The following is a 27595-nucleotide window of genomic DNA, read 5'->3' on the forward strand; positions in this document are numbered from 1 at the left end:
TCAAAGGAGATGACATGCCACAGATAAAGAAATAGTTCTACAATGTAGTGTTCCCAGGTGCATTAGCATAGCTTGGTTTCAAATAGTACAAATGACAGTATCCTAGAGTTTTAAGGAAAAAAATGAATGGAATTTATATTTTTCAGAATCAATTAATTCAGAATTGGAGGAAAGAAAGTGATCCAAGACAGGTTCAGGTGAGTAGGTCAATTTTAGATCTGTGCATTGTTAGATATTACTGCACTGTTGGAGCTAGGAACACAAGCATTTCTCTACAGCGGCAATAACATCTGCTAAATATGTGTATGCGACCAATAACATTTGATTTGACGTAGGCAGTCGCTGAAGGCACACATTTGATATAAGATGAAAATGTAGCCAACTCTTGCTCTGCTGGCAGGGGAACGTGTGAAATAATTATTCATGTATAATGGCATTCATGTATAATGAATGTACTACCTAACTATAATTTATGCACATCATGTTTGTTTGACAGTCTGATAATATCAATCTTGGCTATAGTCTTAAAATCAGTTGTGGTGAGCGAGTGTCTATCCACAGGATTACTGATTGTCCCCCACGTAATTCACACCAACGGCCTCTTATATTACATCCTCATTGCCAGCACAGTAGATATCTATTTAATAGCAGACAATCGAAACAAATCAAAATGCTGAGCTGTATTTGCATTGCATAATGGCTTCATGATTTGTTTACTGTATACTTTGCCAGATTCCGATTGCTTGAAAAGACCCATTTTAATCTGTCAAATATGAATGGTCGATGTGCCAAATTGAGACGTTAACTTGGAACAAAGCACTCAGGATTAAATATATGCAATTAATTCTTATTCTGCAGATGTATGCCTGATAGGGCACCTCTATATATGAAGTGGCCAAATATGCATGGCTTGGGGGGCCTCTACGCCATGCAGTGTGGAATGCCCATGCAACTCAGCTGTATAAAAACAGCTGCAACAATACCCAAAACTTGATCCATGTGTTTGTCAGCGTATTTGAATACAAAGCATGAGGGAATTCTTTGTCAAAGCCATGCTTCATGTTAAAAGGGTTAATTGAGAGGAACATCTTGAAGAACCTCAAATGCAAAAATCTAAGTGAACATACAGGCAGCCCATATTGTTTCCATTTACAATTCCGTTATTTAGAAATCGTTGGCCTTGAGGTCATTCCATTTCTAAAAGCCTCTAGTGATTATTTCACTCTGTGGCGCTCAGACAGCCAAAGATGTGGATAGAGAATAGAGGGTTCAGTGACAGAAGAAAACAGGGCAGTGGGTTTAAGTGCTCAGACTGGTCTGGGGATTAAGGTAATCAATATATTAGCCCTGCGACCTCCACCAATTACCATCTTATGTGTCCCAGGCTTGGCTGAACAGCCTATTGCACAGAGGCAGCTAGTTTATTAGCTGACTTTAGATTTCATTTTAGAGTGCAACCCCACCCCCCACCCCAAAAACACACTGATGCACATTTAAGATCACCAAACCACACAGCTTAACATGAGTGAGCTGAGGACCAGAGGCTTTGTAAAACTGAAGAGATGGACACTGCCTCCTAGTGGGAGTGAGATGACCATAACATTTAATTGCTCTTTCAGACTTAACTCTACTGCCTGATGATGTTTAAGTTTGTCATAAAGGACAAGGAAAGGAACTCCCGACTGAACATTTGCAAGAAAATCATTTATTCCTTGTAAACCTCAGTGTCAGAGCCTAGCCGAGGTCAGACTTGGGGAGAAACAGAGCAATGACGGCATAATTTAAAAATAAAATAAAAGCTTTTTATACTTTCAACATCAGTTGAAGGACCAATTGACTAAACTAATATGTACAAAAAGTTTCCATATACAGTAGGTCATAACCACACAAATTACCATTTCAGATGACCGCAAACCACATCAGGCTCAAGCCATTCCTCCCTGCAGGGAATGAAAATGAAAGGTTAAATTAAAAAAAACAATACCAAAAAGTAGTGAAGAAATTGTTGACTGTTCTTAACGCCCATGGCCCAGGCAGTAGCCAATACTGTAACATTTACAAAACTTTCAACTAAGTAAACAGTCTACTACAAACAGGTGAGCAGTTTTCCCACCTGCTTGACATACTTCAGAGAAGTCAGAGGAGAATGTTTGTCACACACGTCAACCAATGTCTTTGCAATACATTCCTGGATAGCATATTCCTAGAAAACAAGCAATACTTTCATGGCAAATGGGCTGAAGTTGAGTATTCAGCAATAAAAGATGCCAGATTTATCATGCAGAATTCTGTGATTTTTTTTTGTTAACATTCATCATTTCCAGAGCCTTATTTCTTGTATAACATACACACACAAAATCCATCAACGGTTTTCCCTTCAACAGTTTTTTTTTTTATCCGTGCAATTAAGTCAAAACAATAAAAACATAAGTAGGGACAATAGTTAAACGAACAGGAGTTTCCAGTAGAGAGATGTGTTATAGCTGGATGTAGTAGACTCCCATGCTGAGAGCCTGTTTGGAGTAGACTTTGTAGTAACGTGGCCATATCGTCAGAACAGTTCAGCAAGTAGATGGGCCATCTTTTCTGAACCTATGGTTAGGGTCCAGGTTATAATTGTATGTGGTTGTAAAGCCCTGTACCTCAGTCCTTTCGAGCATAGCAGGCTACTGACTCCCACCACTGAGGTCCTGTCTCAAGGCACTGTGATCATGACAATTTGCGAAAGACTATTCTGGGCTTAAAAAGAAGGCATATCATATATTAACTTCTCTTAATACCACCTTTGCTTAACACTTTTGAAAAGTATTGTAGAAATTAGGGTGATTTTTGGGAATGTAATTTTGCAGATGATACTCAACATTTGAGGTTGTTGAGGATGGTTTACGTTGACAGTGGTTTATCCCTTGTTATTCAACTTTGTAAAAAAGGACACCACACAATCCACTTTCAAACATAATAAAACCAATACCACATAACCCCAAGAACAGCCAATGGAACGTTCAATTTGGTCTGATATTCACGACTGAAAAATACCATTGACAAAACAGGGCTAGAGTCCATACCAACGTACAGATTGTAACTTCCTACCATTAAAATAAATGGGGTATCCGCACTCAGCGATCAGAATTTCCAACATGGAAATAAGGGTGAGCACTCCTGCTAGCAGAGATCCACATCCCAGATTTTAAATGAATAAAACCAACACCAGAATTAACCAAGACCAGAGACCAAGTAACTGGTAACAGGTGGAGTAGAAGGGGGACCTGAAACATCCTACATAAGCCCAATTCTGTAAGGTTTCACTAGACATTTACCAAAATCAAAAAAGAACTGGTTTACATGTCCCTTAGTTTGTATTTTTTTAAACTACAATAAATAGTCACAATACAACATCCTTCGGATCTGGCATTGAAAAACAAAATAAGTCACAGACCTTCCAAGCAGATCTGGAGGTCAGCTTAAAAAAATTGAAAAAAAGAGAATGATGGGTTGGAGGGAGCGTTCACTTTTTGAGTGGCTGGTAGATGGAGGCATTTGGGTCCAGGCCGGAGGGACTTGTGTCCATGAACTTGGAGGAGTAGTGGGGGGCCACGGGAGTCATGTTGCTGCTCTCAGCTGTGTAGGAGATGCTGGGCATGACAGCCATCACCTCAGCTATTTTCTGCTTCAGGTCCTTGATCTCCTGGTCCTTCTGCGGGATCTGACCTGAGACAGACACACACAAAATGTCAGATAAGACATTCATTTCATGCAACTTATTCTACATAAATCACATACAGTAGGAAATAGGTGTGACTGAGGCAGTTCTGCAGAGGGGCTAGACCCAAGCTAGACACTGACCTTGTGCGATCTCCAGCTGTCTCTTGGCATCACCCAGTGCTGAGAACAGGTCCAGTTTGATGCGGGTCTCTGCAGACAGGCTGTTCTCCAGGTGCTGGGTCTTTTCCTGCATGGCCGACAGCGCTGACATCAGCACTTCTGTGTCCTTCTCATTCTCCTTGTACTTATGGAGCTCCTGAGAGAGGGGAAGAACACGTCACTATAAGTGACATTGGCTGTGTGCCAGTGTACAGCAGGTGTGAATGAGTCATTTTACAGAGTTACAGTTCATAGAAGGAAATCCGGCATTTGAAATAAATTCATTAGGCCACAATCTATGGATTTCACATGACTGGGCAGGGATGCAGCCATGGGTGGGCATAGGTCCACCCACTTGGGAGCCAGGTCCACCCAAATCAGAATGAGTTTTTCCCCATAAAAAAGGGCTTTATTGCAGACAGAAATTCTCCTCAATATTTCTGGACCAGGACATGTCACACGCTGTCACTATGGAATGCCCTTAGACCTAGTCTTCTTAAATTAGGGCTAATATTGGGCTAGAGACAACATTTTAGCTACCTTAACCAAACATGTTCTTGACATACTGTTTTCAACAAAACATACCCATCTTAACTGAACAGTGAACCTCACCTGCACGGTCATCTCCAGCTCTCTGAGCTGGTCTTCTTTGAGCTTGATGTCCATGGTTAGTTTCTTACACTCTGTCTCCAGCTCTGTGATCCGCCTCCTCATTGTATCTGTGCACTCCCCCCTGTGGAGCAGACAGAGAACTCAACTAAACGCAGATGTATTTATGAAATAGTTGTGAATATCTCTGGAGCCTATACCTGGATGCTGCTGCTAGTGCGACGGCTCTGGCTGCTGTGGCATCCTCCAGCTTCTTGCGTTTCTTCTCATCTGCAAGCTGTTTCTCTGCATTGGCGCGGGCCTCCTGCTCAACCTTCAGCCTCTTTTCCAGCTGGCCCATGGCCTGCTTGTCCTTCTGCTTGGCCTGGATGGTGTTATGGAGTCTGCGCACACACACACACACACACACACACACAGACCATGCAGCACCATGCTAGCCAGCGAGATTCCATTCCAGTGTGCATGCGCACTGACAGTACTAAAAGGTAGTCATTTTCATCATGAGTGTAAGTTAACAGTGTGTATTGTGGAGATGGTGAGAGGGCAGGATGGCTGAGTTTGGTAACCAAGTAAACTTTTCAATAATTTCTTTGCACTTTCGTAATCCTTAGTCTAGCATCCTTTGCCTAGCTTTGAACATAGCCAACAGCACCAGTCTCCACCAACAGACGGAAAGACAAACAGGCTCTCTTGAGCGGCAATAGGAATCAGCTGGTCATTAGGGGCAGGCTGGGAGGGCCTACATGTCACCTTTAATTGCATCAGATAATTAACTGCCCATAACCACCGAGTTTGTGTCTGTATGTACATGCTAACTACCATATTAGGGTGGTCTTAAGTAATGCTCCTTACCAAGGACACCCAGGAGTCCCCAACTGGTCCGTGATTACTTAATTAGCCAATTAAAGCAGCCAGATGCATAAGTGCTCTCTCTGCTTCCGTGATATGAAGCCTGCACTGAGAGAAGCAGATAGGATCCATCTGTAAACTTCACTATGACCAGTCCTCACGCCAGAATGTTTTAACCCAGAGTTATTTGTATTTCAGACTAGCTCGTCCCTAGACAAGCATTTCGACATGGACATTCCAAGCTCAGTCCTGGGTTTTCAAGAATGATAACCTTTAGGTCTGAACTAGGTCCCCTGAGTTTTTCCTGACTACATTACCCCGACTAGGAAAAACCTCACGTGCTATCGGAGGTTCCGAGTGGGAAATTCCACTTCAATGAGCAAGTTGGAAACTTGGTCATTGTGTGTTAACCGAGTTGCAACATTTCACATTTTCAACCAAAAGATGACATCCTTTTTTAACAATTACAAACTTATCAATGTGGATAATGTAGAAGGTTTGACCATATTGTCAAAATTAAGCAAGCTACCTAACTTTTATGAGCAACGCTAGCCTCACTGGTCCCAGCAGGTGATCAGATCCAGTGGTCAATTCCTGACCTTTAACCTGCCCACTCACTTGTTCTGCAGCAGCTCGTTCTCCTGGCGCAGCTGGCCCAGTTCAGAGCGGATGGAGCGCTCAGCGCTGCCAAGGGAGCCGATCTGACTGCGCAGGTCCTGCTCCACCTGTCTGCTGGCCTGAAGGTCTGCCTTCAGCTTCTTCACATCCTGCTCCAGCCTGCAGCGGTAGAGGGGGAAAGGAAAGAAAATGAGGAAGGGATGAATAGAGAAGGATGAGAAAGAAACAATTTGATGAAGATTCAGTGTAGGTTTTGGATCACCCACAATTCCTTTCAAGGCTTTGGTAAAGGTTTATATTGGTTTCATCTGCTCATAAGACGGTTTCAGTAGGGCCATCTTTGTACTCAACTCTTTTCTGTGGAGTGCTGCTGCGTAGTGGTTGTATTTGGCTATGTCCTAAGTATTACGGCTGTCAAAGCCTCCTGCTGATGGCAGATTCTCCTTCAGCCCTCCATTCTGGCTGTTGGCCTGTCCCTGACAGTTGTTTTAGTGTTTGTTGTCAGTTGTTTTCCTTGGTCAATCAGGTCATTGCCGATTGATATTCCAAATTGTTGATTAAGCTGTAACCATTTAATTATGTGTGGTTCTGAATTTTGATGAAATGTCTCCTCTTTGCGCTTTAAAATTACTTATTTTTCTTTCATACTAGACACAGCTTTTGTCTTTACAAGTGTTCAATCAATGCAACACTAACCAGTAAGAAAACACCCTTCAGCCAAAAGTGTATACAGCAAAAACATTTGGACTAAGCCTATAGGCTACTGTCTAGGGCTGGGACGATACCAGTATGGCAATACTTGTTTCCTTGCCACGATACTAACAAAACTGATTTAACTTTTAGGAAAACGGCCCTAATGTTGGAAACAAACATGTTATCCAGTCACATTTATTTTCCAAGCTATAGAACAATATTTTATATACACAGCAGGTTATTGAAGGACCGAAGAGTTAGGTTTGCTTCACGTTTCCATTTTTGCCATGGAAAAAATATTGCAATACTGTCATGTTACCATGACAACTTGCCACAAACACCATAATTCATTTGACTTTCTGCTGATTTCACCAACAACCTTACACCCCCACCACTGTGTCTGTACAGCACCATCACACACCCAGTTGTACAACTACAGAGCCAAAAGGGTCAGACATACACAACTCAAAGTTCTCATTTTCAGCCAGCATAATTTTGTGGCAAACCATAGATTGTAACAGTCCAATTTTCTCACACCCCAGTCCAATGATATCACAGCTGAAACAGCTCTACTTAACGCCTATCTATGTGCAGCATGGTCCGTTTGAGGTCAGGGACTGTGGTATCTGATAAAAGGGAAGCACCCATCATGCACCAGCAAGTTACTGATACTTTGGCCTAAAAATATGAGAACTGTGACATCCAGGCGGGAGCTACTCCAGGTTTTTAAATGACCATAGAGTTTACTCTGCTTCGTATTTCCTTTTTTGCCAAGGGTTTAGGATAAAACGAAACAGAATAGGGCTAAGCACAGGCAAAATCATAGAAAACCTTGTTCAGTCTGCTTTCCAGAAACTGGGAGGCAAATTCACCTTTCAGCAGGGCAATAATCTAAAAAAAAATGGAAAAATATAGAGAGTGGTACTTAGTAATGTGTTGCATTTGCCCCAAGCATAACACTTTGTATTCAGAACAAAAGGTTTAATTGCTTTGCCACATATTTTTGCAGTATTACTTTAGTGCCTTGTTGCAAACAGGATGCATGTTTTGGAGAAAACCTTTACAGAAATGTATCTTTTCACTGTCGCTTGGGTTAGTATTGTGGAGTAACTCAAATGTTGAGCCATCCTTAGTTTCCTCCTATCACAGCTATTAAACTCTAACTGTTTTAAAGTCATCATTGGCTTCATGGTGAAATACCTGAACTGTGTCCTTCCTCTCCGGAAAATGAGTTAGGAAATCTTTGTAGTGACTGGGTGTATTGAAACGCCATCCAAAGTGTAATAACTAACTACACCATGTTCAAAGGGATATTCAATGTCTGCATTTTTACCCATCTACCAATAGATGCCCTTCTTTGCGAGGCATTGGAAAACCTCCCTGATCGACTGAGGGACCTGACAGACAATTGTATGAGTGGGGTACAGAACTTAGGTAGTCATTCAAAAAACCATGGTAAACACTATTATTTCACAGAGTCCGTGCAACTTATTGTGTGACCTGTTAAGCAAATGTTTAATACTGAACCCATTTAGGCTTGCCATAACAAAGGGGTTGAATACATTGTCTTAAAACATCTGCTTTCATTTTTAATTAAATTGGTCAAAACTTCAAAAAACACATCATTCCACTTTGACATTATGGGGTATTGGGTGTAGGCCAGTGACCCCCCAAAAAATCTCAATTTAATCTATTTTAAATTCAGGCTAACACCAATGTGGAAAAGGGGTGTGAATACTTTCTGAAGGCACTGTAACTGATTAATGCTTAATATATGATAATGACAACTTATACTGCCATAAATGCAAGGACAGAAAAATAATTTTTTATGTCACACGATTTTGGACAAATCCGTCAAGACACCAACCATGAGAATGGGTTAAACATAGGCTTTAAATCAACTAGTGAATTGTATTGAATATAGCTATGATCCCATTATATCTTAATGTAGTGTAAAAAAATGGCAGATCATCATCAATGACTTAACAGCTGTAACAATTTGTCCAGTGTAGGAAATCCTCAATGGTACCCTAGTTTATAGAAAGACCCTTCGATCAAAATCCCAGTCGTGTACATCCCCCCCAAGCAAACACATCGACGGCCCTGAAAGAACTTCATTGGACTCTATGTAAACTGGAAACCACATATCCTGAGGCTGCATTTATTGTAGCTGGGGATTTTAACAAGGCTAATCTGAAAACAAGGCTCCCAAAATGTTATCAGCATATCGATTGTGCTACCAGGGCAGAGCAAAACCCTAGATCATTGTTATTCTAACTTCCGCGACGCATATAAGGCCCTCCTCCGCTCTCCTTTCGTAAAAGCTGACCACGACTCCATTTTGTTGCTCCCAGCCTATAGACAGAAACTAAAACAGGAAGCTCCCGCCCTCAGGTCAGTTCAACGCTGGTCCAACCAATCTGATTCCACGCTTCAAGATTGCTTCGATCACGTGGACTGGGATATGTTCCGCATTGCGGCGAACAATAACATTGACGAATACGCTGATTCGGTGTGCGAGTTCATTAACAAGTGCATTGGTGATGTGGTACCCACAGCGTCTATTGGATTGATGGCAGCATTCGACCAAAACTGAACGTGCGAACCACTGCTTTTAATCAGGGCAAGGTGACCGGAAACATGACCGAATACAAACAGTGTAGCTATTCCCTCCGCAAGGCAATCAAACAAGCTAAGCTTCAGTACAGAGACAAAGTGGAGTTGCAATTCAACAGCTCAGACACGAGAGTTACGTGGCAGGGTCTACAGTCAATCACGGACTACAAGAGAAAAACCAGCACCGTCGTGGACCAGGATGCCTTGCTCCCAGACAGACTGAACAACTTTTTTGCTCGCTTTGAGGACAATACAGTGCCACTAACATGGCCCGCTACCAAAACCTGCAGACTCTCCTTCACTGTAGCCAACGTGAGTAAAACATTTAAACGTGTTAACCCTCGCAAGGCTGCAGGCCCAGACGGCATCCCCAGCCGCGTCCTCAGAGCATGCGCAGACCAGTGTTTACAGACATATTCAATCAATCCTTATCCCAGTCTGCTGTCTCCACATGCTTCAAGAGGGCCACCATTGTTCCTGTTCCTAAGAAAGCGAAGATAACTGAGCTAAATGACTACCGCCCCGTAGCACTCACTTCCGTCATCATGAAGTGCTTTGAGAGACTAGTCAAGGACCATCTCACCGACACCCTACCCGACACCCACTCCAATTTCCTTACCGGCCCAATAGGTCCACAGACGACGCAATCGCCATCACACTGCCCTAACCCATCTGGACAAGAGGAATACCTATGTAAGAATGCTGTTCATCGATTAGAGCTCAGCATTTAACACCATAGTACCCTCCAAACTCATCATTAAGCTCGAGACCCTGGGTCTCAACCCTGCCCTGTGCAACTGGGTCCTGGACTTCCTGACGGGCTGCCCCCAGGTGGTGAGGGTAGGTAACAACATCTCCACCCCGCTGATCCTCAACACTGGGTCCCCACAAGGATGCGTTCTCAGCCCTCTCCTGTACTCCCTGTTCACCCACGACTGCGTGGCCATGCACGCCTCCAACTCAATCATCAAGTTTGCAGACGACACTACAGTGGTAGGCTTGATTACCAACAACGACGAGACGGCCTACAGGGAGGAGGTGAGGGTCCTCGGAGTGTGGTGTCAGGAAAACAACCTCACACTCAATGTCAACAAAACAAAGGAGATGATCGTGGACTTCAGGAAACAGCAGAGGGAGCAGCCCCCTATCTACATTGACGGGACAGTAGTGGAGAGGGTGAATAGTTTTAAGTTCCTCGGCGTACACATCACGGACAAACAAATGGTCCACCCACACAGACAGCGTGGTGAAGAAGGCGCAGCAGCGCCTCTTCAACCTCAGGAGGCTGAAGAAATGTGGCTTGTCACCAAAAACACTCAAACGTTTACAGATGCACAATCGAGAGCATCCTGTCGGGCTGTATCACCGCCGGGTACGGCAGCTGCTCCGCCCACAACCGTAAGGCTCTCCAGAGGGTAGTGAGGTCTGCACAACGCATCACCGGGGGTCAACTACCTGCCCTCCAGGACACCTACACCATTCGATGTCACAGGAAGGCCATAAAGATCAAGGACAGCAACCACCCGAGCCACTGCCTGTTCACGCTGCTATCATCCAGAAGGCGAGTACAGGTGCATCAAAGCGGGGACCGAGAGACTGAAAAACAGATTTTATTTCAAGGCCATCAGACTGCTAAACAGCCATCACTAACATTGAGTGGCTGCTGCCAACATACTAACTCAACGCCACCCACTTTAATAATGGAAAAATTGATGTAATCAATTTATCACAAGCCACTTTATATTATAATGTTTACTTACCCTACATTACTCATCTCTTATGTATATACTGTACGCTATACCATCTACTGCATCTTGCCATCTGATGTAATTAATTGTAACACTAGCCACTTTAAACAATGCCACTTTATATAATGTTCTCATACGCTACATTGCTCATCTCATATGTATATACTGTACTCTATACCATCTACTGCATCTTGCCATCTTGACGTAAGGTATCACTAGCCACTTTAAACAATGTCACTTCATATGTTTTCATACCCTGCATTGCTCATCTCATATGTATATACTGTACTCTATACCATCTACTGTATCTTGCCTATGCCCGTCGGCCATCACTCATTTATATATTTTTATGTACATATTCGTATTCATTCCTTTACACTTGTGTGTATAAATAAGGTAGTTGTTGTGAAATTGTTAGGTTATATTACTTGTTAGATATTACTGCATGGTCGGAACTAGAAGCACAAGCATTTCGCAACACTTGCATTAACACCTGCTAACCATGTGTACGTGACAAATAAATTTGATTTGATTTTTAGAAAGACCCTCTTACCGTACGAGCGCCTCAGACTTGCTTAGCTGATTGTTAGGGATGCAGTTGTCTGTTGGGTCCCTGTGGGAGCCTACTGCTGGACCCTTCCCCGCTGCACACTTCTGCTTCTTCCCCCAGGAAAAGGAGGATGGGGCTGATTGGACGCAGCCGTTGATGGCGCAGTGTCCGCAGGGCAAGGAGTTGACTGCCGCGTTTCCGCTGGAGTTCTTGTAGTTTTTCGAGGAAGAGGAGGAGTTCTCCTTCAGCAGCAGGTTCTCTGTGCTGCCCACCAGCTCTGTGGTGAGTCTCTTATTGTTCATATGGTTCTCCATGTACTCAATGTCCTGGAGTTTAGAGTCTACCGATGACGGCAGGATGCTGTTGTGTTGCTTTTTGGACTCGCGGCCCTCTTTCCCTTTTTCTCTGTACTCCAGCTCCGGCAGCATAGCTGCCATTTTTTTACTGGCGGGGGCGCCATTCTGTGAGACTGGGGTGGAGTCCATCTCAGATATCCCTTTAGCTAATGCAGCTGAATGGAAGGTGGAAGTAAGAAAGCAGAGAATGAAAGTGAGATTAAACACATATTTGACCAACATCACTTGGACTGTGTCTGGAGCATCAGTTGTGTGCGTCTCACCTTCCTCTGCCTCCCTTTCCTGTCTCTGGAGCATCTGTTGCTCTGGTGGCAGGGCCTGCAGCAAGAGCTGCATGTAGAACTCGTTCTCCTTCTGCACCACCTCCTGCCTTCTTAAGCGCATCTTATAGCTGACGTAGCTGTTGAATCCAAAGCCCAGCGTCACCACTGGGTAGCCAATGCTACAGAGAGATGGATAGAGTTCAGGGGGGTAAGTAAGTTCAGACAACACTTCACCAAGACAAACTGGTTCACAAGTTGAAAAGTTTAGGTGCTATGAAAAAAGCCTTGAGATGAAGATCACTCCAGAAAGTAAAGCTGGAGGAATGACTTGCCCTAATATCCTGCATTACTACACAACTGCTCAATTACAGCACATCATACAGGCTCAAATCTAAATCCACTCAAAGGTCTTAAAGAGTATTTAGACTATAAATGTAGGCATTTTCAACCAAACAGTGGTGTATGACCTTACAGATCTTGGGCAGAAATATTCCTTAAGCCATCTTAGAATATGTATGCTTTTTAATAATGCTACAGATTGAAACCAGCATGCACTCTCTCTTTGTGGAAAGTGGAGTGAGCTTGGGGGATATACAGACATCATTACTTGTATATTATGCTTAACAAACAGAAATAATATTATTGTCTGAGAGTCACATGGGGCAGAACACTTCCCTCCTTGGCCTGTGGGTCTGAGACGGAATCTTAGTCCATCTTCCTCACAGATCCACACATCTAGCCTAGACAAAGATCCTGCCAGCGTTTGGACAAAACACTTGACTTACCAATGTGAAGCGAATGGGCGACACAAGTCAACATGGAAGTTCTTCAGGTCTTTGAATCTGATGGCTGCCTCTATGTACACAAAGAGTATCCAAAGAGACACTGTGGGGAGACAGACCCCTCTCTCTGTGGAAGAAAAATATAGAAAAGTATTAGAAGAACAGGAAAGACTACTGTTCATAACCACACATCTAAATAAATACAAATTATACATGCAGATTTACTTCCTCTGAACATCAGACGCTTACAGGGTGGTCAGTACAGCAGCCTCCCTCAGACAAAGAACAAACATCACGACAGCAGCAGAGTAGATCAGCTTGAGTGACGAAATGAGACACACACAACCACAAAAGGGCAGCTTTTCAGTAGTGATGGGGGGGGGGGGAGATAAATGTTATTTTCTTGCTGGAGAATGTCAAAAGGAACTAACAAAGAGTAACTGAAATCAACCAAAACAGGTGTGGTTTTAGGAGGGGTTCTGAAAGACACTCATGGGGGTGTCCACTGAAAGTTGATTAGCAACAACTGACACCCACCATGAGCACCCACTAAATTTGCCCAAGAAGGGCAAACAAAATAAAAACCCACTTCAAACAACAACAAACAAATAGGGCACAACAACCTAAGGTGTTAACCCTCCACATCTCTCAAGACAACAAGAACACTGGGCCAGCCAAATTCTTTCTGACTAACAAGATGACAAGCCAGCACAGCTGTAAAACATACTGCCTAACGAGGTGACCAATCGGTGCGCCCAACATGCAACCTCAAAATATAAATGGAAAAACCAAAGCCTGTAACAATCGCAATATTATTCTTGGACAATAGAGCAAAAAAATTATCTAGCATGAATTAAACTGAAAGAGTGGCTTAACCCTCCTGCTGTGTTCTGGTCAAATTGGACCTATTTACAAGTTCTCTCTGAAAAATGTAGTTCTTTTAATCTGATTGTCAGAAGGTTCCATGACTGTCCACACAGGGCATCTGAACACACAAAATACATTTGAATCATTTTCATAACATTTTGGGTGCTTTATTTAAACTTTTGTACACCCGTGGTGTTCCCGGTCAAAAATGACCGGTCATTAGAAATGAATGGGTGAGACTACAATTAGTGTAGGAAAATTGGTTCAGGCACATGCCCATTCATCAGATGGACACACTTCCTCTCCCAGACCCCCTCATGCATGTGTGTTTGAGCACACACACACACACACACACACACACACACACACACACACACACACACACACACACACCTCACTCCCCTTCTTGGCTTCCATGGCAACCCCCACGGGAACCTTTCCCCAATAGAATCTTTCCCCCATGGGAACCACACCTGTTGGCATTCTCACAAACAATCGCAACATTGTTTCAATAATATATACTGCTCAAAAAAATAAAGGGAACACTTAAACAACACATCCTAGATCTGAATGAATGAAATAATCTTATTAAATACTTTTTTCTTTACATAGTTGAATGTGCTGACAACAAAATCACACAAAAATAATCAATGGAAATCCAATTTATCAACCCATGGAGGTCTGGATTTGGAGTCACACTCAAAATTCAAGTGGAAAACCACACTACAGGCTGATCCAACTTTGATGTAATGTCCTTAAAACAAGTCAAAATGAGGCTCAATAGTGTGTGTGGCCTCCACGTGCCTGTATGACCTCCCTACAACGCCTGGGCATGCTCCTGATGAGGTGGCGGATGGTCTCCTGAGGGATCTCCTCCCAGACCTGGACTAAAGCATCTGCCAAGTCCTGGACAGTCTGTGGTGCAACGTGGCGTTGGTGGATGGAGCGAGACATGATGTCCCAGATGTGCTCAATTTGATTCAGGTCTGGGGAACGGGCGGGCCAGTCCATAGCATCAATGCCTTCCTCTGGCAGGAACTGCTGACACACTCCAGCCACATGAGGTCTAGCATTGTCTTGCATTAGGAGGAACCCAGGGCCAACCGCACCAGCATATGGTCTCACAAGGGGTCTGAGGATCTCATCTCGGTACCTAATGGCAGTCAGGCTACCTCTGGCGAGCACATGGAGGGCTGTGCGGCCCCCCAAAGAAATGCCACCCCACACCATGACTGACCCACCTCCAAACCGGTCATGCTGGAGGATGTTGCAGGCAGCAGAACGTTCTCCACGGCGTCTCCAGACTCTGTCACGTCTGTCACGTGCTCAGTGTGAACCTGCTTTCATCTGTGAAGAGCACAGGGCGCCAGTGGCGAATTTGCCAATCTTGGTGTTCTCTGGTAAATGCCAAACGTCCTGCACGGTGTTGGGCTGTAAGCACAACCCCCACCTGTGGACGTCGGGCCCTCATACCACCCTCATGGAGTATGTTTCTGACCGTTTGAGCAGACACATGCACATTTGTGGCCTGCTGGAGCTCATTTTTCAGGGCTCTGGCAGTGCTTCTCCTGCTCCTCCTTGCACAAAGGCGGAGGTAGCGGTCCTGCTGCTGGGTTGTTGCCCTCCTACGGCCTCCTCCACGTCTCCTGATGTACTGGCCTGTCTCCTGGTAGCGCCTCCATGCTCTGGACACTACGCTGACAGACACAGCAAACCTTCTTGCCATAGCTCGCATTGATGTGCCATCCTGGATGAGCTGCGCTACCTGAGCCACTTGTGTGGGTTGTAGACTCCATCTCATGCTACCACTAGAGTGAAAGCACCGCCAGCATTCAAAAGTGACCAAAACATCAGCCAGGAAGCATAGGAACTGAGAAGTGGTCTGTGGTCCCCACCTGCAGGACCACTCCTTTATTGGGGGTGTCTTGCTAATTGCCTATAATTTCCACCTGTTGTCTATTCCATTTGCACAACACAACAGCATGTGAAATTTATTGTCAATCAGTGTTGCTTCCTAAGTGGACAGTTTGATTTCACAGAAGTGTGATTGACTTGGAGTTACATTGTGTTGTTTAAGTGTTCCCTTTATTTTTTTGAGCAGTGTATATAACTTTTCTAACAGCTCTGGGATATAAAGCTTTTTTGAGGCCTTGCTCACAATTCATTCTGTGGTAGCACAATGACCAAACGATATACTGTATGTGAGGCTCTTGATCATGACACTGGTGAAGAGGAGAGAGGCCAGGAAACTGACAGTGAAGATGCATTAGAGGAGGAAGTGTCAGAAGTTGAAGACAACACAGAATATGATTCAGACCAAGAGACAACAGATGTGGAACAATCCAGTGATGAGGAAGAGGGCCCTGCTGAGGTTGTTGTTACATTACGGTCAAAGAATGGGAATTTGTCCTGATCTTCATCCCCACCTGAGAGGAGAGGTCGGCTGAAAATGTTATCAGGATGACCCCAGGGCCAACGAGATACGCCATATCCCGGGTTGATTACATAAAATCCTGCAACTATTTAAAAATGTGAAACGGTTTCAAAACAAATGTCCTTGTTAAACTTTGACACAAAGTAGTCTGATAAATAGCACAATGTTTAATTTGAGTATTTGTTATAGTCAAAATAATCCATACATTATGCTTTTTTTACTCAAATGAGTTGTATGAGCTCAGGTAAAAAAAAAAAAGATTTCACCTTTGTTTAACCAGGTAGGCCAGTTGAGAACAAGTTCTCATTTACAACTGCGACCTGGCCAAGATAAAATAAAGCAGTGTGACAAACAACAGAGTTACACATGGAACAAACAAACATACAGTAAATAACACAATAGAAAGTCTATATACAGTGTGTGCAAATGAGGTAAGATTATGGAGGTAAGGCAATAAATAGGCCACAGTGGCGAAATAATTACAACTTAGCAATTAAACACTGGAGTGATAGATGTGCAGAAGATGGATGTGCAAGTAGAGGTACTGGGGTGCAAAGGAGCAAAAAATAAATAAATAACAATATGGGGATGAGGTAGTTGGATGGGCTATTTACAGATGGGCTATGTACAGGTGCAATGATCTGTAAGCTGCTCTGATAGCTGATGCTTAAAGTTAGTGAGGGAGATATGAATCTCCAGATTCAGTGATTTTTGCAGTTCGTTCCAGTCATTGTCAGCAGAGAACTGGAAGGAAAGGCGGCCGAAAGAGGAATTGGCTTTGGGGGTGACCAGTGAGATTTACCTGCTGGAGGGCGTGCTACATGTAGATGCTGCTATTGTGACCAGTGAGCTGAGATAAGGCAGGGCTTTAACTAGCAAAGACTTATTGATGACCTGGAGCCAGTGGGTTTGGCGACGAATATGAAGCGAGGGCCAGCCAACGAGAGCATACAGGTCGCTGTGGTGGGTAGTATATGGGGCTTTGGTGACAAAACGGATGGCACTGTGATAGACTGCATCCAATTTGCTGAGTAGGGTATTGGAGGCTACTTTGTAAATGACATCGCCGAAGTCAAGGATCGGTAGGATAGTCAGTTTTACGAGGGTGTGTTTGGCAGCATGAGTGAAGGATGCTTTGTTGCGAAATAGGAAGCCGATTCTAGATGTAATTTTGGATTGGAGATGCTTAATGTGAGTCTGGAAGGACAGTTTACAGTCTAACCAGACATCTAGGTATTTGTAGTTGTCCACATATTGTAAGTCAGAACTGTCCAGAGTAGTGACACTATGCGGGTGGGCAGGTGTGGGCATTGATCGGTTGAAGAGCATGCATTTAGTTTTACTTGCATTTAAGAGCAGTTGGAGGCCACGGAAGGAGAGTTGTATGGCATTGAAGCTCGTCTGGAGGTTATTTAACACAGTGTCCAAAGGGTCAGAAGTATACAGAATGGTGTTGTCTGCGTAGAGGTGGATCAGAGAGTCACCAGCCGCAAGAGTGACATAATTGATGTATACAGAGAAAATAGTCAGCCTGAGAATTTAACCCTGTAGCACCCCCGTAGAGACTGCCAGAGGTCCAGACAACAGGCCTTCCAATTTGACACACTGAACTCTGTCTGAGAAGTAGTTGGTGAACCAGGCGAGGCAGTCATTTGAGAAACCAAGGCTGTTAAGTCTGCCGATAAGAATGCGGTGATTGACAGTCGAAAGCCTTGGCCAGGTCGATGAATACGGCTGCACAGTATTGTCAATGAGGCCTAAAGGCCATGAATAGCAAATAGAAGTTCAAAACTTGTAATGTTCACAAGAACTTAAGTTGATAATAAGATCTAACACAACATTAGGTGAAATGTATTATTATGGATTTATAATGGGGTGGTCATTTTGGACCGGGAACACAAAATTAATTAACAGGAAACGAACACAACAGGAAGGTTAATAAGCCAAGTCATACCAAATGGAGACAATAGAACATGTGGGCTTCTATAACAATAAGACACCAGAGTGTCCACTATAGACTTCAGCTATTGGCCCAGATCATCCACATTTTTTAAATGTTATTCTGACCTGACATTTTGCGCTGCTTTGGTGAGACTATTCTCTGTCTACATTGTTCTCTTGCTTTGTGTAAATATAACATTTATTGAAATGAGCTATAGTAAATAGGAATATAGGCAATTACTCAGAATGTCAACCACGCACTGCCCTGCTCTGCGTTGGCTGAACCAATTCTGATTGGAGTAATTGTTTGATAGTGATTTTTTTACTTATCCCAGTCGGACAATTGAAATCTATATTCTGGTTGTCCGCCATTTTTTTTTTTTTACTTGTCCTGGACAAGCATTAATGTCAAAGCCTGATGGTGTGGTGTATGCAGCAGGCGTTTGGGGTCTCTGCTCTACTGTGCCATTTGGTCTCATCAGGAGTTAAATTTGACACCAAAGCCCAACATGTCCTGGTCAACAGGGGCTACTGCTAAATCCCACTGACACCTGTTAGACATCCACGCTCGCTTACTGATGTTGCACGGGATTCTGAGAAGTAAGCCGGCTCGTTGTAAACATAACACGCGGCATGGGAACGTGGAATAAGTCCAGTAACGCATGCTTCACACCCATTGCAGAGAGAAACACACACCGGTGTCTGTTCAGAGGATACTAGGAGAGCTTGTCAGTGTAGGTAACTCAAGTTGAGTGTATTCTGAAAGTATTCAGACCCCTAAACTTTTTCCACATTTTGTTACGTTTCAGCCTTACTCTAAAATAGATTAAATAGTTATTTTTCCTGAATCTACACACAATGCACCATTATGACAAATCAAAACAGGTTGACATTTTTGCACATGTATACAATTAAAAAGTGAAATTAAATTTACATAAGTATTCAGACCCTTTACTCAGTACTTTGTTAAAGCACCTTTGACAGCCTTGAGTCTTCTTGGGTATGACGCTACAAGCTTGGCACACCTGTATTTGGAGAGTTACTCCCATTCTCTGCAGATCAACTCAAGCTTGGTCAGGTCTCTCCAGAGATGTTCAATCAGGTTCAAGTCTGGGCTCTGGCTGGGTCAATCAAGGACATGCAGAGATTCTCCTGAAGCCACTCCTGCGTTGTCTTGGCTATGTGCTTAGGGTCGTTGTCCTGTTGGAAGGTGAAACTTTGCCTCAGTCCGATGTCCTGAGCGCTCTGGAGCAAGTTCTCATCAAGGATCTCTCTGTACTTTGCTACGTTCATCTTTCCCTTGATCTTGACTAATCTCCCAGTCCCTGCTGCTGAAAAACATCCCCACAGCATGATACTGCCACCACCATGCTTCACCGTAGGAATGGTGCCAGGTTTCCTCCAGACTGACGCCTGGCATTCAGGCCCATCTTGGTTCTCATGGTCAGAGTCCTTTAGATGCCTTTTGGCAAACTCCAAGCGGGCTGTCATGTGCCTTTTGCTGAGGAGTGGCTTCCATCTGGCCACTCTACCATAAAGGCCTGATTGGTAGAGTGCTGCAGAGATGGTTGTCCTTCTGGAAGGTTCTCCCATCTCCACAGAGGAACTCTGGAACTCTGTCAGAGTGACCATCGGGTTCTTGGTCACCTCCCTGACCAGGGCCCTTTCCCCCGATTGTTCCATTTGGCCAGGCAGCCAGCTCTAAGTAGAGTCTTGGTAGTTCCAAACTTCTTCCATTTAAGAATGATGGAGGCCACTGTGTTCTTGGGGACCTTCAACGCTGCAGAAATGTTTTTGTCCCCTTCCCCAGATCTGTGCTTCGACACAATCCTGTCTCGGAGCTCTAAGGACAATTCCTTCGACCTCATGGCTTGGTTTTTGCTCTGACATGCACTGTAAACTGTGGGACCTTCTATAGACAGGTGTGTGCCTTTCCAAATCATGTCCAATCAATTGAATTTACCGCAGGTGAACTCCAATCAAGTTGTAGAAACATCTCAATGGAAACAGGATGCACCTGAGATCAATTTCGAGTCTCATAGCAAAGGGTCTGAATACGTTATGTAAATAAGGTATTTATTGATTTTTGTATATAAATTTGCAAATAAAATGTAGAAAAAAGGAAGGGGTCTGAATACTTTCCGAATGCACTGTATGTGCTCTGTGTATACTATAGCTGGTGCCTCACTCCAGGAAATAGTATTGTGAGATTTGATCCTGTGAACCTCCTGTCACTAGTCCCATTTCTTTACAGCTAGGCTTAAATAGTTCAATACAGTGATCATAGTCTTTATACCCACACACTAATTCACTGTAATCGTTAAGTTGTTTCCCCTCATTAAAAGGCAGGTGAGTAGTAAGTAGGCTTACCTGTGTGCCACACGTACTGCACCCACACATAGGTACTGGCAGCGAAGAACAGCCATTGTACTGGGATGAAGAGCAGGCATATGGTGTCAGAGGTAAACGCCACACACACAAAGAACACTGAGAATGCCTGGAAGAGAGGAAATGTGAGGGGGGTAAGTAGGAGATCTGCCAAAAAGCAGAAAAACACATTTCTACCAACAATGAGATGTGGGTCACATATTATCCACATCAACATGTATTGCTTGATGATTAAATCACAAGTTAAATACAACAAATCTGCAAAAGACATCAAAGCCTCCACTTAAATTGACTACGCTATTTTTTTTTTTTTTTACAATACTCAAGTCCGAAAAAAAGTCGGCCGAGCCCTCCCGCTAGAATGAACAACATGCATCTTCTAGTGATCTATTGATAGGACAGGCGCCTGTCAGTCAAAGTGAGCGATGACAGGGAAACACTGCTGGTTTGACAGTCTGCTGTCTCTCTCGCCTCCCGGTACCTGGGTGTTTTGTACTCTGTGGTTGCAGTCAAATTTCTTTCCATGGAGGGAGAGAGAATGACGCTCCATCGTCTTTGTGAGTCAATTTGCACGTCCCATATAAAATGTGGTAATGATGAGTGAAATCCCTTTAGCCTATTGTTTTCTGGCACATTCATTCATTTTCTTTCACTTGTTTCATATGTAGCCACGAAGTTCTGGCGTATAGGCTTACTGTGATTTGATTGACAAACGGCAAGCTTTTTCTACTTTGCTAGCTACTCCATGTGCTTGTGGAAAACACTGATTGGAGGAGCAGGGGGTGGTAAAACAAGGCAGCGCTAGAGAAGAACTTAGGCTAGATGTTGTTCTCCAGAAGCTCCATAGGCCTGCTCTTTAAACCACAAATCGAATTAACCTTTTATTTAACTAAATAAAATAAAGATCAGTCAGGCCCACACAGGAGACAACCAGAGACACTTACCAGCCCCTGGTATCTGAAGGAGTCGTACACACTTCTGATGAAGAGCCAGAAAGGCCACAGGTACTCAAATCTGAACTCGAGCACAAAGTCTGCCAACAGCACCAGAGCCCACACCACAAGGAACTTCAGGTACAGGAAGGTACTGGATGAGAGAGAGAGAGAAGAGACACATTCATGAGTTTGTGTCCAACACCACAACCATTTTTCAATAAGACTGGATTGTGTCAAGGTGTGGGCTTTAAAAAGCACCTGATCAAAAACTCAAGGATTAGCTACTCCACCTCTAGCCTATTCCCAGACGTCAACTACCTTAAGCGCCTACTGATGATAGTATTTTCTGGCTGGGGGAGTTTTGCTAAGAGCCCCGACACACATTCTGAACATTAAGATGCAGTGCTTGTGGTACGGTTTCGAAAAAATTATGAACATATCTTTCATATCAGCAATGACTACACACCTTTATGCTGTTAGTATTCAAGGATTGACATTCAGGTAAATTTGCCGGTGGCACACTAGCCCAGTACAAAGACAAAACTAGTGGCCAAAATGAGAAAATTACTGGTCAGGGCCAAGATCACAGGAAAGCAAGTAATGCACACAGAATTTCAATCATGGGTGATTTCATGTGTCATTTGCAGTCTGGGAAAGTACCTATAACCAACCATACAATCTGATTTTTAAACTGATTTTTGTTTAGAAACATTTTATAAAACCATCTCAATGATAACAATAGCCTTAACATATGAAACCATTTCAAATGTAATATTCCCCTTCAGAAATGAGCCCAATAACATTCATGAAAAGTAAAATGTTTAGGTAGTGTACATGCTTCATATTGTAGGCATGTGTGCTATTTTAGCATTAAGCATCATCAACTGTATCCTGATGAAGCATCGTGGCTAGACTGGCTACATGGCTGAAGCATGGGGTTGCTCATCTGCATTGTTTACCCCAATGGTTGAATCATAATCTAGAGCAGACTCTAAATATTCTCTTGTTGCTTGTTTAATCTCCTAAATAAAAACTCCCAACTAGCCAAATAAAAATGTTTGATTTTTTTTACTGTTTATAAATAGTGTAATTGTGTGAATATAGGCCTACCATTTATGCACTCCAATGGCCATGAGGCGCTTCAGCGGTAACTTTGGTTTTTGTCATGCCAGGGTTTATAAGAACACATTTAGTTGCACACTCTTGACAGCTGATAGCTCATTAACAGATTAGGGAATTAATCTGTTTTTAAACAATTATATAGACTTCAGAATAGCATTATTACAATAACAAATGTGTAAATAATTGTCATGTCTTGACAAGCAAGCAGTTACACTGAACAAAAATATAAACAACTTGTACCATGTTTCATGAGCTGATATAAGATCCCAGAAATGTTCCATATGCACAAAAAGTGTATTTCTCTTAGATTTTGTGCACAAATTTGTTTACATCCTTGTTAGTGAGCATTTCTGCTTTGTCAAGATGATCCATCCACCTGACAGGTGTGGCATATCAAGAGCTGATTAAACAGAAGTATTGTTACATAGGTACACCTTGTGCTGGGGACAATAAAAGGCCACTAAAATGTGCAGTTCTCTCACACAACGCCACAGATGTCTCAAGTTGAAGGCGCATGCAATTGGCATACTGACTGCAGGAATGTCCATCAGAGCTGTTGCCAGAGAATAGAATGTTCAACGTAATTTTCGAGAATTATGCAGTTCACACGCATCCAACCGTGGGTGAAACTAACTGCTGACAACCCTACGGAGAAGGGCTTGAGAGCTATTCCACCTCAACAGATTACTAGCTGCAGGTGTCACATGGAGAGGTGCTTGTTGTCACTGGTAGAAACAGGGCAGATGCATGCAGACTAAGCTTTTTTATGTAACTAGTGTAGGCCTAAATGATAATTTGTAGCCTATAATTTAAGACACAGGAATTGACAGTAAGAAGCTTTTAATTTAGGTAGTCTTATTTAGATGCACGTTGACATTTCTGCTGGCTGAATTACAATGAGTGTTCAATTCTGAATGACAGGGTGCAATAAAGGCAAAGTTTATTTTTATTTTATTTATTTTATTTCACCTTTATTTAACCAGGTAGGCAAGTTGAGAACAAGTTCTCATTTACAATTGCGACCTGGCCAAGATAAAGCAAAGCAGTTCGACAACATACAAAAACAGAGTTACACATGGAGTAAAACAACATACAATCAATGATGCAGTAGAAAAAAATAAGACTATATACAATGTGAGCAAATGATGTGAGATAAGGGAGGTAAAGGCAAAAAAAGGCCATGGTGGAAAAGTAAATAAAGTATAGCAAGTAAAACACTGGAATGGTAGATTTGTAGTTTGAAGAAAGTTCAAAGTTAAAATGTAAATAATATGGTGCAAAGGAGCAAAAATAAATAAATAAATAAATACAGTAGGGAAAGAGGTAGTAGTTTGGGCTAAATTATAGATGGGCTATGTACAGGTGCAGTGATCTGGGAGCTGCTCTGATAGCTGGTGCTTAAAGCTAGTGAGGGAGATAAGCGTTTCCAGTTTCAGAGATTTTTGTAGTTCGTTCCAGTCATTGGCAGCAGAGAACTGGAAGGAGAGACAACCAAAGGAGGAGTTGGCTTTAGGGGTGACCAGAGAGATATACCTGCTGAAGCGCGTGCTACAGGTGGGTGCTGCTATGGTGACCAGTGAGCGGAGATAAGGGGGGACTTTACCTAGCAGGGTCTTGTAGATGACCTGGAGCCAATGTGTTTGGTGACGATTATGAAGCGAAGGCCAGCCAACGAGAGCGTACAGGTCGCAGTGGTGGGTTGTATATGGGGCTTTGGTGACAAAACGGATGGCACTGTGATAGACTGCATCCAGCTTGTTGAGTAGGGTATTGGAGGCTATTTTGTAAATTACATCGCCGAAGTCGTGGATTGGTAGGATGGTCAGTTTTACGAGGGTATGTTTGGCAGCATGAGTGAAGGATGCTTTGTTGCGAAATAGGAAGCCAATTCTAGATTTAACTTTGGATTGGAGATGATTGATGTGAGTCTGGAAGTAGAGCTTACAGTTTAACCAGACATCTAGGTATTTGTAGTTGTCCACAAATTCTAAGTTAGAACCGTCCAGAGAAGTGATGCTGGACAGGCGGGCAGGTGCAGGCAGCGATCGGTTGAAGAGCATGCATTTAGTTTTACTTGTGTTTAGGAGCAGTTGGAGACCACGGAAGGAGAGTTGAATGGCATTGAAGCTCGTCTGGAGGGTTGTTAACACAGTGTCCAAAGAAGGGCCAGAAGTATACAGAATGGTGTCATCTGCGTAGAGGTGGATCAGAGATTCACCAGCAGCAAGAGCGACATCATTGATGTATACAGAGAAAAGAGTGACCAACTGAGTTTGCAAATAAGCTGGAAGAGGGGTGGTTTACTGCTACTAATATCCCTTTCATATGCAGACCAAAATCACTAACTTACAATACCTGCATTTTTATACCTGCTTTTTGTATATTTGAAAGGAGTACGGGGTAGAACATGGAAAAATAAGCCACCTAAAGTCCTTGTCATGATTCGGTGGTTCTCTGCTTTCTGTGCAGGTAAATTCATTAACACTTACATTGTTTAACACAGGGGTGTCAAACTCATTTGTCCGTGTCTACGGATTTTTGTTTTTTCCCTTTCAATTAAGACCTAGACAACCAGGTGAGGGGTAATCCTTAATAATTAGTGGCCTTAATTCATCAATCAAGTACAAGGGTGGAGTGAAAAGCCACAGACAGGGTGGGTTTAACACCTCCCTAATTTGAATTGCAAACACCACCCTAGTGAACTAAACTCCACGGTGAAGGAAGTTTCTGATGGACTTCAACTGAATGGAAACCAGACTGTGAAGTCTAGCTCCGATTACATTGATTCGCCCAAGGTCAATATTTCAAGAAATTTAAATCATGAAAACTCCTACCTTGTACCTATGTTTGTCCTCTGTTGCGTGCCTTTTTTTCTCCAATAAACGTTCAAATACAACTACCGAAATTTGACTCGTGACAAAATTAGGGAAATTAGAAGGGGGGGGAGTATTTGGCAAGGCCATTTTCTTTCCTGCCGAAATCCCCCTCCCCCTTCTAATTTCCTTAATTTTGTCACGAGTCAAATAATTTCAGAAGTTGTATTTGATTTAACGCCCACTCCGACAAGGTTAATTGACCCACAGTCCCACATGGTGACATATCAGTGACGTGCAAATGAGCGATAGAAAACCGATCGCGCAAACTTCACCATTCCGAATTAAAATATTTTTTTGTGCGGGCGCCCCGTGCCGACCCCGGCAAGATGCCACCCTGAGCGGCTGCACACGTAGCCTATACCTAAATCCGCCGCTGGTTGTATTTGATTAACGTCTATTGAAAACGTATGGATTTCAGCAAACAAAGGCACGCAACAAGAGGACAAACATAGGTGGGCGTTTCATTCTATATTTTTTAAGTATTGATCCAATCGGAGCTAACTCATTCCAAAGCCTGGCCTCTGATCCACTCAGTTGGTGAAGTTCATAAAACTTCCTTCACCATGGAGTTTAGTTCGCTGACACCCCCCACCCTTCCCAATTTCCCACTGATGTATAAAATGGTTATACCTGAAAATAAGGTGCTGTTTGGAAAGGGGCATCAAATTTTACTTTCTTTTTTTATACGTAACATTATAACAGCTCCTGTCTGAAATGGGTATAACTTCCATACACCAGCTGTCTTAGTAGGGTGAACTTAGCCAGCTACTGCAGACAATATGGGATACATAGTTAATCGAGATGCCTAATTGAAGCAGGGGTGTTAAAGACAAGCCATATCCTGGGGCTGGGGCCTATCAATGGGTAGTAGACTAACGTTGCTCCAAAGATAATGTACACCTCTCCAGTTAGCTATGCTAATCTGTCCACAAATATACTAGCTACCTACTTGATATCTAGCCAATTTCACTTGACTGAGTGTCAGTGTGACATTTTGCATTAGGAGAGACACATTAGCTAGCTAACTAGATACTCGCACACAACCCAGCCATGCAATGAAGGAGTCTTAAAACCCCCCTTGAGAACCCATCGCTTGGCTTCATATACCTGCCGTATATGCCCTCGGTGATTCGGTTCCGTTTTAACGGCCTTCGGAGTTTGCTGCAGTCCGCATTGCGCCGCTTCATCCTCCTCTCCTTCGCTTTAGCTTTTGAATTTCTATTGTAATCTTATCCAGTTTTCTTGCATGGGAAGACAATGAATTAAGTCCCTGTGAAATATCGCTGTAATTATTTTTCTACTGGAAACATAAATAAATAAAACTCTCTTTAAGAACCTCCTCTTTTCTCTCAGCGCAAGCTTGCGTTATAATTTACAGACGATTTATCCAATCACTTTATTTGCCATCGCCTCTTATTTTGATTGATGCAAAGATGAGCCATTTATATTGCTCGTGTCCACCAAAGACGAGCGAACAAGGAGGGGCCGTGTTCGAGAGGCTCAAACCTGTAATGTATCAAGGGTAAATTGTGACTGATTGACCGATCTACAAATAATGAGTAGTTATTTATAATAAAATGTTTCTTGTAGATCAGTCCGTCGGCCGTCGCCTGTATTGTCGGCTGCAACGTCGAACAAGCCCAGGGAGTTCTATTAACCTGAGCAGCTGTACATGTGTGTCGTGAACAACATTTAGCGTGAGCAGCAATAGTGGAATTGGCATGAAAACATGCCACAATTGTACTAGGTAATGCTAAACCAGGTTGGAATGTTATTATATAAATTCAACAAAAGATAATTAGGCCTATCAGTTGAAATCGCATTGTGGATGTATTTGAATAAAAAAATGCATTGGGGGCATGTGTACAGCCTGACCTATGGATGGGGTATCAGCCTACTCAGTGACACCCACAGAACACAATTCTAAGGACTTTACACACATATTAGCACCATAGTTCTTATTGCAGGATTTTGACTCTGGGAAATCACCATCCCAGTCTATTGTGTGTATTGAACATTCAAAGTGCACTGTACAGCCTAACCAATGCATTGTGCACCAGTGGCGGTCGGAGACGTTTATTAGAGCA

General features: G+C 43.1%; 1 protein-coding gene across 1 annotated transcript; it reads right to left on the minus strand.

Moving 5' to 3' along the window:
* Positions 1-1683: 1683 nt before the first annotated feature.
* On the minus strand, positions 1684-26695 carry LOC115172706 (macoilin-2-like). Its single transcript, XM_029730398.1, has 11 exons — positions 26616-26695; positions 21520-21661; positions 20558-20684; positions 12949-13072; positions 12164-12342; positions 11548-12055; positions 5938-6096; positions 4671-4853; positions 4474-4594; positions 3844-4018; positions 1684-3708 (listed from the first exon to the last, which is right to left on the minus strand). Exons 1-11 carry the CDS (start codon positions 26693-26695, stop codon positions 3506-3508), a joined length of 2001 nt encoding a protein of 666 aa, XP_029586258.1. The 3' UTR covers positions 1684-3505.
* Positions 26696-27595: the final 900 nt, after the last annotated feature.

The sequence above is a fragment of the Salmo trutta genome, chromosome 33 (assembly GCF_901001165.1).
Source record: "Salmo trutta chromosome 33, fSalTru1.1, whole genome shotgun sequence".
Taxonomy (NCBI): domain Eukaryota; kingdom Metazoa; phylum Chordata; class Actinopteri; order Salmoniformes; family Salmonidae; genus Salmo; species Salmo trutta.

What these genes read in the sequence shown, in the direction of transcription:
- LOC115172706 (XM_029730398.1), bottom strand. Translation starts at nt 26,695, where the DNA reads ATGAAGCGGCGCAATGCGGACTGCAGCAAACTCCGAAGGCCGTTAAAA. An exon ending in GGAAAGGGAGGCAGAGGAAG is followed by an intron (nt 12,056 to 12,163) that starts GTGAGACGCACA and finishes CCTTCCATTCAG; the next exon opens with CTGCATTAGCTAAAGGGATA. An exon ending in AACGAGCTGCTGCAGAACAA is followed by an intron (nt 4,854 to 5,937) that starts GTGAGTGGGCAG and finishes GTGTGTGCGCAG; the next exon opens with ACTCCATAACACCATCCAGG.